General features: G+C 51.4%; 2 protein-coding genes across 8 annotated transcripts in view; one reads left to right on the forward strand and one right to left on the reverse strand.

The window, feature by feature from the left end:
* The window catches only part of ELAC2 (elaC ribonuclease Z 2), a 27,043-nt gene extending 20,626 nt beyond the window's left edge, over nucleotides 1-6,417 (forward strand). For both annotated transcript variants that reach the window (XM_037739573.1, XM_017531384.1), the window contains exons 16-24: nucleotides 541-634; nucleotides 2,133-2,271; nucleotides 2,851-2,889; nucleotides 3,017-3,126; nucleotides 3,754-3,853; nucleotides 3,931-4,051; nucleotides 4,296-4,374; nucleotides 4,965-5,109; nucleotides 5,756-6,417. In XM_037739573.1, the coding sequence (XP_037595501.1) occupies nucleotides 541-634; nucleotides 2,133-2,271; nucleotides 2,851-2,889; nucleotides 3,017-3,126; nucleotides 3,754-3,853; nucleotides 3,931-4,051; nucleotides 4,296-4,374; nucleotides 4,965-5,109; nucleotides 5,756-5,983 (1,055 nt within the window). In that variant the 3' untranslated portion in view covers nucleotides 5,984-6,417. The remainder of the gene's footprint in view (nucleotides 1-540; nucleotides 635-2,132; nucleotides 2,272-2,850; nucleotides 2,890-3,016; nucleotides 3,127-3,753; nucleotides 3,854-3,930; nucleotides 4,052-4,295; nucleotides 4,375-4,964; nucleotides 5,110-5,755) is intronic.
* Nucleotides 1,539-10,293, reverse strand: part of ARHGAP44 (Rho GTPase activating protein 44) — a 219,697-nt gene continuing 210,942 nt past the window's right edge. For 4 of the 6 annotated variants that reach the window (XR_005200822.1, XR_005200821.1, XR_001826152.2 and 1 more), the window contains 2 exons: nucleotides 8,137-8,662; nucleotides 1,539-1,548 (listed from right to left, as the gene is read on the reverse strand). Coding sequence is in view for 2 of the 6 variants with exons in the window: in XM_017531386.2 (XP_017386875.1) it covers nucleotides 8,523-8,662 (140 nt within the window). In the remaining 4 variants the exon portion in view is untranslated. Of the gene's footprint in view, nucleotides 1,549-7,081; nucleotides 8,663-10,293 lie in introns of those variants that run through there. The other 2 variants (XM_017531386.2, XM_017531385.2) reach the window with 1 other exon arrangement.

Consider the following 10,293-nt stretch of genomic DNA (forward strand, 5'->3'; position numbering starts at 1 on the left):
AAAAAAAAAAAAAAAAAAAAAAAAAAAAAAAAAAAAAAAAAAAAAAAAAAAAAAAAGAATATGTGAGGCTGGGTCATTTATAAAGAAAAGAGGTTCATTTAGTTGATGGTTCCGCAGGCTGAGAATTTAAGGTCCTGGCCCTGGCTTCCAGCAAAGGCTTTCCTGCTGCGTCATCACGTGGCAGAGGAGGGCAAGTAGGAAGGAGACGCTTGTGAAAAGGGGAAAACCTGAGCTGCACCCTGGCTTTCTAACAACCCCCTCCCTCAGGAACTAAACCATTCCCTTGAGAAGTAATCCAGTCTCCTGAGAGCCAGTACTTACTGCTGTGATAACTGCTCCCAGCCACTCAGGAGGGTCCACCCCTGTAGCCCAAACAGCTCCCACTAGGCCCTGCCTCTCAACATCGCCATGCAGGGGAGCACATCTCCACATGAGGTTTGGGGAGGAACCAGTGGTACACAAACCACAGCACTCATGGCTGCATGCTGGCTCACGTCTGACCCATAGAAATGGATTGTTTTACATGTGTTTTTTTCACAGAGAAAAGTCCATACCCAGAAATCGTCTTCCTTGGAACAGGGTCTGCCATCCCGATGAAGATTCGAAATGTCAGTGCCACGCTTGTCAACATAAGGTATGCTGCTTTCCCACGAAGCATCCTTCCATCAAGGGCTTGTTTGCTTTTTACACACAAGTCCTGCTGTACTCAACCAGTAGATTTGAAAATGCAGCCGTATCAAGCCCTGTGACTTGTCATCTCCACTGGAGTGTCCAGGAGGAGCAGTGGCCTTACTGCATTTTATAGCCTTGGTAGCAAACATTTACTTGGGGAATTGCCAAAATTCATCCCGTTATGCCTTTCTCTTTTCTTTTTGAGACGGAGTTTCGCTCTTGTTGCCCAGGCTGGAGTGCAGTGGCACGATCTCAGCTCACCGCAACCTCTGTCTTCTGGTTTCAAGTGATTCTCCTGCCTCAGCCTCCCGAGTAGCTGGGATTACAGGCATCCACCACCGTACCTGGCTAATTTTTGTATTTTTAGTAGAGACGACGTTTCTCCATGTTGGCCAGACTCAAACTCCTGACCTCATGATCCACCCGCCTCAGCCTCCCAAAGTGCTGGGATTACAGGCATGAGCCATATACAGTAGTGACCAGATGGGCCCTGATGTCAGAAATGTACGATCTGGGGTATGTTTCTCTATGGATGAGGAAATACAGTAAAGCAGCTTGGAGTAAGCTGGGCTTTCACAGGGGCCAAGATCATGGGAGAAGGGCTTTTTGAGTTGCTGACCCGATACCCTGCAAATGGCCCTTGAACTAGCTGAAGCTGATGAGAAGGTGCTTTTGCTACCTTGCCACCCCGCTCCCTGCAACCCCCGGAAGGTAATGTCGCCCTGAGTCTTCTCTGCAAGTTGGGTGCAGCCCTCTCAGTCTTCATGGCTCCTCCCAAAGAAGGAGGGAGGCCAGAGCAGGCCAGCGCTCTTTCTACCTTGAAGCTCTCGCTATCTGTTATGTGAGATGGACTGCACATCAGAATAGCCCAAGAAGCTTGTCAGAATCCACACTTCCAGAGCCCTGCCTAAAAGCAAGTCAGAAGTCCTGAGTGAAACCTGGGAGTCTACGTTAACTAGCTCCTTGGATGAAGCACCTGCAGCCCGACCTGCACCAGGTGTCTTTGAGGACATGAGCTGAGGAAACCCTGGCTGCTTGAAAAGGGGAAAATCCAATGGCAGCTGGACCTAGAAACAGTCTCTTATGGCCTCGTGCCTGTCCTGGTATCCTCCACAGAGGGTGTGGCCACACAGTCAATCTACTTAGTCAGATTCATTGTTAGGACTAAATGCTTTACACGCCTCATAAACTTTTTTTTTTTGATGCCCAGCTTTTGTATAAGTGTACTTTAAAGGGTTTTAGGGTTCCATGGATAATTCTTTGCTGTAAAGAGGAGAGACACATATAAAATTACCTTTATGGTTAAATTAATTGGCTCGTATGTTAGCTCCTCAAAGAAAAGGACCAAGAGACAGAAATTTCTACAGAGGCTTCCTGGTCTTGTCCAAAGCAGACATCAGCCTCTGAACTGTCAGCAGCCTTCCCTGTGGCGGTGACTCTCTTGCTCTTCTCTTCTGTAGCCCCGACACATCTCTGCTGCTGGACTGTGGTGAGGGCACGTTTGGGCAGCTGTGCCGTCATTACGGAGACCAGGTGGACAGGGTCCTGGGCACACTGGCTGCTGTGTTCGTGTCCCACCTGCATGCTGATCACCACACGGTGAGTGCTGGGCTGGACCACGAGCCTGGAGGAGGCACTCCCACATTGACATGGTCCGTTGTCCTTGTCTTTTCCTCCAATTCCCAAACTTGCCCGGAGCTTTTGTTACTCTTCTCTAGCAAGGAAATGATCTTTTACAAAACTCCAGCACAGTCCTTCTGCATAACAAGAATGTCTTCTCCTTCTATTTAGTTTATTTCCTGCAGCAAGACAGGTTTGGGTTAACCTAGTCTTTCTTGAATCTTGCCGTCTCACACGGCCTGCTCAGAGGAGGCTTCGGCCAGATGCAGGAGGTGTGGCTGTGAGGCCCTCACCTTGGTCTCCTGGGGTGCTGGGCCCTGGGCTGTGCGCAGTTAACAGTATCCCTCTTCCCAACACGGGTCACGTTGCTTTCTGCCTCTGCCATTTCAGGGTCACAGCGCAGGGGGCTCAGAGTGTGCCGCCCCCACTGCGGCTGTGTTAAGAGGCTGATGGCTGACATAGGGCTGCAACTCCGGCAAGAGGGAGGACTCCAGACCCTAACCCAAAGGAGAAGAGCCTTGGGACCTGGCTAACGCCTGTCTCCTGTTTTCTTCCTAGGGCTTGCTAAATATCTTGCTGCAGAGAGAACGAGCCTTGGTAAGCGTGGCACTTGATTGACGTTTAGAGTTTCAGTGGGTTACGCATAATCCACCATACCTCTTGGCACTCCAGTTTTTATTGAGATGTTCTGTCGTTGACTCGGCACTTGGATTTTCTGTTTCAGGCATCTTTGGGAAAGCCATTTCACCCTTTGCTGGTGGTTGCCCCCACCCAGCTCAAACCCTGGCTGCAGCAGTACCACAACCAGTGCCAGGAGATCCTGCATCATATCAGGTGAGCGTCCAGGGCAGCCCAGCCCCCCCGGGCAGCTTGCTGCCACCTCCTTCAGAAGCTCAAGGTTGACGCTGGGGCAGTTAACAATATCCCCCAGCAGCCTTGCCCTTGACATTGTCCCAGATGGCAGAAGCAGGGGGGAAGTGCTTTGGCTGAAAGAAATCATTAGATGGTTCCCATTTAATGCTTATTTTCTTAGAAGCATTTCCTCCCAGTCCTCATTTGAGTTCTGAGCTGCTTTCTAGACTTTGACCAACTTTTCTTCATGAGACAATTCTAGAGCCAAGCACCCAAATAGTGGCTAGCGCAGAGACTATCCACACCAGGTATGTGGCCAGCTCGGGGGTGGCACCGTCCTCACCCCAAGGGGAATGAGTCCCCCCTGCTGGAGTCGGCCATGGCCTGTGCTGCCTGAGCTGGAGGCAGCGTTCACCTGCTGGGTTCCTCCCAGGGGCCTGGAGGCTTTGGTTTGGCTTTTTGTTTCACAGCTGTTATCTTAGTGACCATGATTTAAATCATGTTTCCTCCTAAGAATGATTTTGGGCCTCTCCAGCCAAAGACTTAAACTTTGGTTCCAGGTGTCCAAGAAATGTTTATTACCATTTTAAATGTTTTGTCTTCTTATAGTATGATTCCTGCCAAATGCCTTCAGGAAGGGGCTGAGATTTCCAGTCCCGCAGTGGAAAGACTGATCCGTTCGCTGTTGGGAACGTGTGATTTGGAAGAGGTAAGGGGCACAGCTGCAGGCATTGTGGGGCTGAGGTGGGGAGCAGAGCCACAGGCCGTCCAGCCCTGCCCTTTTAGTTTCAGACCTGTCTGGTGCGGCACTGCAAGCATGCGTTTGGCTGTTCGCTGGTGCACACCTCTGGCTGGAAAGTGGTCTATTCCGGGGACACCATGCCCTGCGAGGCTCTGGTCCGGATGGGTGAGTAGAGAAGAAGCAAGCCACCGTGAGGTTGCCCTGGGGTTTGTGTAGCTGGAGGCAAATGCAGGTGAGCTTGCAGGGAAACATCAGCAAAGGCAGCAGACTCAGGTCCCCACCCTGGGAGTCCTGGTTGTTGTCCTAATAGGCAGACACAGGGCCGGGGGGGCTGAGTGTTGAGACCAATACATAGCATGTGACCAAGGGCTGTGTGCTGCTCTCGCAGAGACTTGTGCTTCTTCTCCAGGGAAAGATGCCACCCTCCTCATACATGAAGCCACCCTGGAAGATGGTTTAGAAGAGGAAGCAGTGGAGAAGACACACAGGTAGCAAAGGCCAGTTAGTCCTGGTCACCCATATCCTCTCCCTCCCCCAGCACGTGAAACTGAGCAGCCGTATGTTTGTGTTTCCTCTGATATGGGGCTGCCCTGCTTCCTACCAAGGGCTGTAGGGGCTTCCTTGACCTGTGGCAATGCTCAGGCCCTTGGCCTTTATTTTTGCAGAATTTTCTAGGCAGTTTTCTAGAACGAGGTGCAGTTTTTTTAAAGCATTTAGAAATAGGCTGAATAAACTATAAGCCATGTCAAGGAATTACCAGGGGCAGGTGGGGGCTTTGGGACGGAATGTTGGGCTGTTAATTCCAATGAAAGCACATTACCCCCAGTGGGTCCTGTGCTTTCTCAGGTACCCTTGTGGACAGATTCGGCAGCAAACACAGAGGGCGGGCTTCATTCAGGGGAGTGTGTGGAGGATCTGGCCCTAAGGGGAGATTGTGTTGGCTGCAGAGGTGCCCGTTAGGAAAACTCACCAGCTTCTCTGAGTGTCCTGGCAGTTGAGGGCCAGGGGCTGTACCACTCTCTGCTTTGCAGTCTTGCACTTGGATTCAGCTTCAGTCTGCTCTGTCCTTTGCCCGCAGCACAACCTCCCAAGCCATCAGCGTGGGAATGCAGATGAACGCAGCATTCATCATGCTGAACCACTTCAGCCAGCGCTACGCCAAGGTCCCCCTCTTCAGCCCCGACTTCAACGAGAAAGTCGGAATTGCCTTTGACCACATGAAGGTCTGTACGTCACGCAGGCAGCATGGGGCGGGGACAGGGCAGGGAGATGGGATGCTACACACTGAGAAGAATGGTCAGCTGGAGTTTGCTTTCTGGTTTGGAGCCACCCAGGGAAAAGGATACCTACCTATCACCAACCAGGTTGAACCATGTTGGGTTTGCTGTTAAGAACCACCTCCAGCAGGGGCCAGCTAGTTTTCAGTTTCAGTTCACTGGAAATTTCTGAGAGTCTTTTTAGACCTGGACTGCTCACATACAGTCATGGCATTTGAGTTTCAGCACAGACCTGTGAGACAGGTGGTTGCCTCTTGTGAGTGGGAAAGCCAGTCCTGACGCTGGCCTTCCGGAATGAAGGGGCAGGGCACAAGCCAGGCCTGGATTTTCAGGAGCCTGATTTGAGAGCATCTGGCCTACCCTCCCTCCCCTCTCCTGAGGCCCTTCGCCAGGCCTGGGGAGACTCTGACTGTTCTTTAGAGGGCTGCCTCCATGCCATTCTTTTTTCCATTTCAGCTGTGGCCTATTGGCTTGCACTCAGTAAGAAAGGGGAGTTGGCGCTTTCATGTGGGCACGATTGCCTCCCTCCCAGCTCCTGTCCCCCACCCCTGCCCCTCTGAGGTGTGGCTTTGTCTTGTGTTGTGTCTTCTAGGTCTGCTTTGGAGACTTTCCAACAGTGCCCAAGCTGGTACCCCCACTGAAAGCCCTGTTTGCCGGCGACATTGAGGAGATGGAGGAGCGCAGGGAGAAGCGGGAGCTGCGGCTGGTGCGGGCAGCCCTCCTGTCCAGGAAGCTGGCAGGTGGCCCGGAGGATGGGGAGCCACAGCAGAAACAGGCCCACACAGACGAGCCACAGAGCAAGAAGGTCAGAGCCCAGTGAAGAGCCGGAAGTGACCCTGGCCTCTGAAGGCTGTGTGTCTGCTGTCTCTCACACACCCTTGTATCTGCCCTCCTTGCTAGTAGAAGCTGGACAGTCCACCCAGGAGGCAGCTCAGGATGGGTGGTATGGAGTTGTGCCAAGGCCTGGGCTCCCAGATAAGCACCGGTCCATAGACACCGCTTATAACTGGTGCCTGGCACAGCCGCGGGACAGGAGGCTGCTGCACTGAAACAAGCAAATGAACTCATTCCATTGCAAGGCAGTTTTTCAGGAAGTCATGGAGACACAGACGGCAGCAGCTTTCCTCTAATCCAGCAGAGTGATTCCCCTGCACTCCAGAGACAAGCCATGCACCAAGAACACGAGGTCTAAGGGCCCGGGACTCAACGAGAATAGTATTTCAGCTGCAATAAAGATTGAGTTTGGAAATCTGAGTTCTTTCGCTTCCTCCTGCTGTGGTTACAGAGCAGGGTCTGCTGCACGCTGCCTTGGAGAAGGCTCTCTGTGCTGCGGGTGGCAGCTGCCTGGTACCCAGGGGCCTTCGAAGTCAGCTCCCATTGAATGAGCACCTCTGGAACCTGTCCTCAGAGAGCCACCCTCACTTGCCAAGTCTTCTGACAGAACTCAGCTGTGCCAGCTGACAGCCTGGCATGCTTTCCCTGTCAGGGAGAGCCCAGCCAGGCTGGTGTCATTGGTCAGGGAAATGCAGGTCTTCTGGTTGTTGTGAGTGAGTAAAAGTGGAAACAATAGATTTGCTCCCTCTTGCTTCCATGCTGAGAATGAGGAGCACTTTGCCCTTGAAGGTTTTGAGAAATGTCACACTGGGCTGGTTTCCTTTGCCCTCCTTGTGGGATTTACAAACACGGATTAATGCTTGAAAAATCGAGAGAGCATGTTCAAAGCTGAATTTAGAATTTACTGTGTATTCTCCCTACCCAGGAGAATATAAAAAGAGCTTTAAAAACTCAAGTGACAAACGAGAGATGATAACCAGGGACTTGGCTTGACAGTGGTGGTGACCAGGCTCCATCCTGGCATGCATTTGAGATTGACAGCCATGTCCCCACAGGTTTATTAAAGCAAGAACGGATGCCAAGCTCAGGGATAATAAATCTATTTTAATAACATTACTTTTGACAACAATTTGTACATGTATTTAAAGATAACTTTCAACCCCCACCCTTACCCCAGACTCCATTACAAATTGAGGCGTGAACTGCCCTTGCCAGGAAGTGAGCAAAGCTGTAACATCAAAAGTCTGCACGTCCCACTCGGAGAAGTGTGACTTTACACCGTGTTGGGAAAAATAACTAAGCATTTCAGTTTTTCATTGTACACCTGTACATTGGTTTAGATTGAATGGCTCAAATTAAACAAATATAGAGAGATTTCATATATACAAATATTATATCATGTATAGGTATATTATATCTATTTTAAAAGGATAAAATTTTAAACTTTGAAGTTGCATGCATGGACCACATCTTTTCTCACTCCCCTAATCCCCAGGTGTGAAGAGGCTCCCCGGTGCCCTCCCGGCCCTCGTCCCCATGACTGGATGGGACTTCATGAGAAGGGATGAGCGGCTGACGCTGGTGAGCAAAGCAGGCCACGCCGCAGGCCGAGCCCGTGGGCCGGTGTCTCCGTGGCTGGTTTTGCTTTCTTCCACATGCTTTGGGTAACGTAATTATTGCTATTCAGTTTTAACCTCCAGAAAGAAGAGACAGGCTCTAGGACCTCACAGACAGTGAGCTGGGTGCGTTTAGGTACCTAGAGGGGTAAAATTACTCTCATACAGCCAATCTTTGGGGACGTGGAGGCCACCTTTGGGCCCTCCAGACACTGTCAGGATTGTTTTGCAGATTCAGAAGTATAAAATGACTGTAATAGGAGCTTTCAGTCACACAGTGGAAAAAGGAAAACTTAGGAAGTGAAACAAATTTTGTTTTCAGTCATTTACTTTGGAGCCTACTGAAGGGGGTGGCCTGAAAGGTTTTCCAGTGGCAGCCCCCCCCCCCCAGCCACAACCAGTAGCTGGCAAAGGTCAGTGGCCCAGGACTGCTAGAATCCTGGACCTGGTCCAGTTGTGGGTGAAAGGGCCTACTGTCCTGCTTCCTTTCCGTGGCTGTTAAACTGATACTGCAAGACCTGACAAGAGCCCTCGAGTCTAACCAGGCAAAGCAAGCCTCTCCCGCACCACCCCCGACCCCGCAAAGGACGTTCCTGACCAGCCTTGGGTGGAGAGGTGGGTGCCCGCTTGGCATGGAGGCTGAAAGTGGATCAAAAGAGGCACAAAGTCAAAAGGCAAAGGTCAAACAAAAGGCCGAAGTCACCACCCGAAAGGAACAAACAAAATCTGCACCACCAGCATCACCACACGGACTGGAGATCACAAGTTTCTGCCAAACTCCAACTTCGTGTTGGCAGTGGCAGGAAAGAGCCAACAGAGAACACTTGGCAAGCTCACGGACGCTGCTCCTGGCGGCGTTCCTGGGGCCCGTGATGTATGTACACGCGAGTCAGGATGGGCAGTACCATGTCAGAGGGCGGTGCTCTCAGACTCCTCCTCCGAGTCCCTCTTGTCAGTCACAGAGTGTCGCCGCACGTGCTCCAGGGGACTCAGGCGGAGCGTTGACCCAAGCTCTATGTGGATCGAGGGGATATCAAAGTGGACAAGATCTGGAAGGCGGCAGAGAGAGGTGGTTGAAAGGGGGCTTCCCGGCAAATGAGAAGCGAGTTGCAGGCAAACACAGTCAGCCTTAGGAAGCAGGGGTGGTGGTATTCTAGGGATAGATCATTTGGAAGTCAGTTTAAGCATTTGGCTGCACAATCAGGTTGTGGTCATGCCTGCCTCACTTCTACCCCATACATTGGTAGAACCAAAGCACCCAGGATATGCTGCTGTGGTTCAGAGGAAGGCCAGAACAGCGCTTCCTCCCAAGCCACAGGGTGCTTTCTTCTTGATAAGAAGGATGCTGAGTAGGGTCTCAATGACATCTTTTGGGGGATCTATATCAGACTGCATTTCATTCCCCAGAATCTTCAAGGACAGGGCATGAGGCAGTGGAAAAGGACCCCTTTCTCCTCTCAAGCCTGTGAGTGACTAGGGGAACCCTGAGCCTGTGTCCTGACTCTAAGAAACAGTTGCATTTTGGATGGCTGACATGGGCAGAGGAGAAGGCCTCCCTCAGGACCCTGGTCATCATTGGTGCCAACTGTCCCTGACTGCAGGAAAACTGCCACCTCTAGTTACATCCTTATTGGGAGCATTAAAAGATCATTTTTTCCTGGCAAGATAATCAGGAGAAATATACTTGAAATTAATAGCTCAAGTGTCTGGACATCTGTAAGTCAGCAAAGATGACAGAAGGCCTCAGCCTGGCAGCTGAGTGGACACGAAGCCTGTTTGCCACACCATGTGAAAAACAGCCTTGCTGCTGCAGCCACCGCCCTGGGGGACGCTGATGAGGCTGAGCTTGCTGACTCCTCTGGCATGTGCTACACGGAGAATCACAGATCCCCTGGGTCCCTTAGTCTCATCATGTGCCTCTTTTGATCCACTTTCAGCCTCCACTGTCCTGTCCTTTGCCTGCTTATTTATTTATTTATTTTTGAGACTGAGTTTCCCTCTTGTCACTCAGGCTGGAGTGCAGTGGTGTGGTCTCTGCTCATTGCAACCTCCACCTCCTGGGTTCGAGCAATTCTTCTGCCCCAGCCTCCTGAGTAGTTGGGATTACGGGTGTGCACCACCACACCCGGCTTTATTATTAATTTTTTATTTTTAGTAGAGATGCGGTTTCACCATGTTGGCCAGGCTGGTCTCCAACTCCTGACCTCAGGTAAATCACCCACCTCGGCCTCCCAAAGTGTTTAGATTACAGGCATGAGCCACCACGCCCAGCCTGCCTGCTTAGTTTCTGGCCCTCACTTAGCCTTGCAAGGCCAGGAGCAACATTTCAGGAGGCAGAGGAAGGGAACATTGTTCAGACTGAGGAATACCATACTGAGTGTACAGACATACATTTGGACACTGTCCTGAAAGACATCATACAAACACGGAAGCTCTGGGACAAAGGTCCTCCCTCGTCCCACCCCCCAGGCAGTCCTCATGTCCTTCCGGTCTGATGGAGAAGCAGAGATTTGGGAGGTGGGGGCTGGAGGAACAGCCAGTGCCACTGAAGCAGTGCCTTTCCCCTATTGCCTGGGTCATCTGCCTGCACAGGCGTGACGCTGAGTGGCCCAGGGCCCACCTCACTGTACAGGGTTCACTATCAGGTAAGAGCACAAGCTCCCCTGCTTAAAAATCCCAA

This window comes from Cebus imitator, unplaced genomic scaffold, assembly GCF_001604975.1.
Source record: "Cebus imitator isolate Cc_AM_T3 unplaced genomic scaffold, Cebus_imitator-1.0 Scaffold72, whole genome shotgun sequence".
In the NCBI taxonomy this organism is placed as follows: domain Eukaryota; kingdom Metazoa; phylum Chordata; class Mammalia; order Primates; family Cebidae; genus Cebus; species Cebus imitator.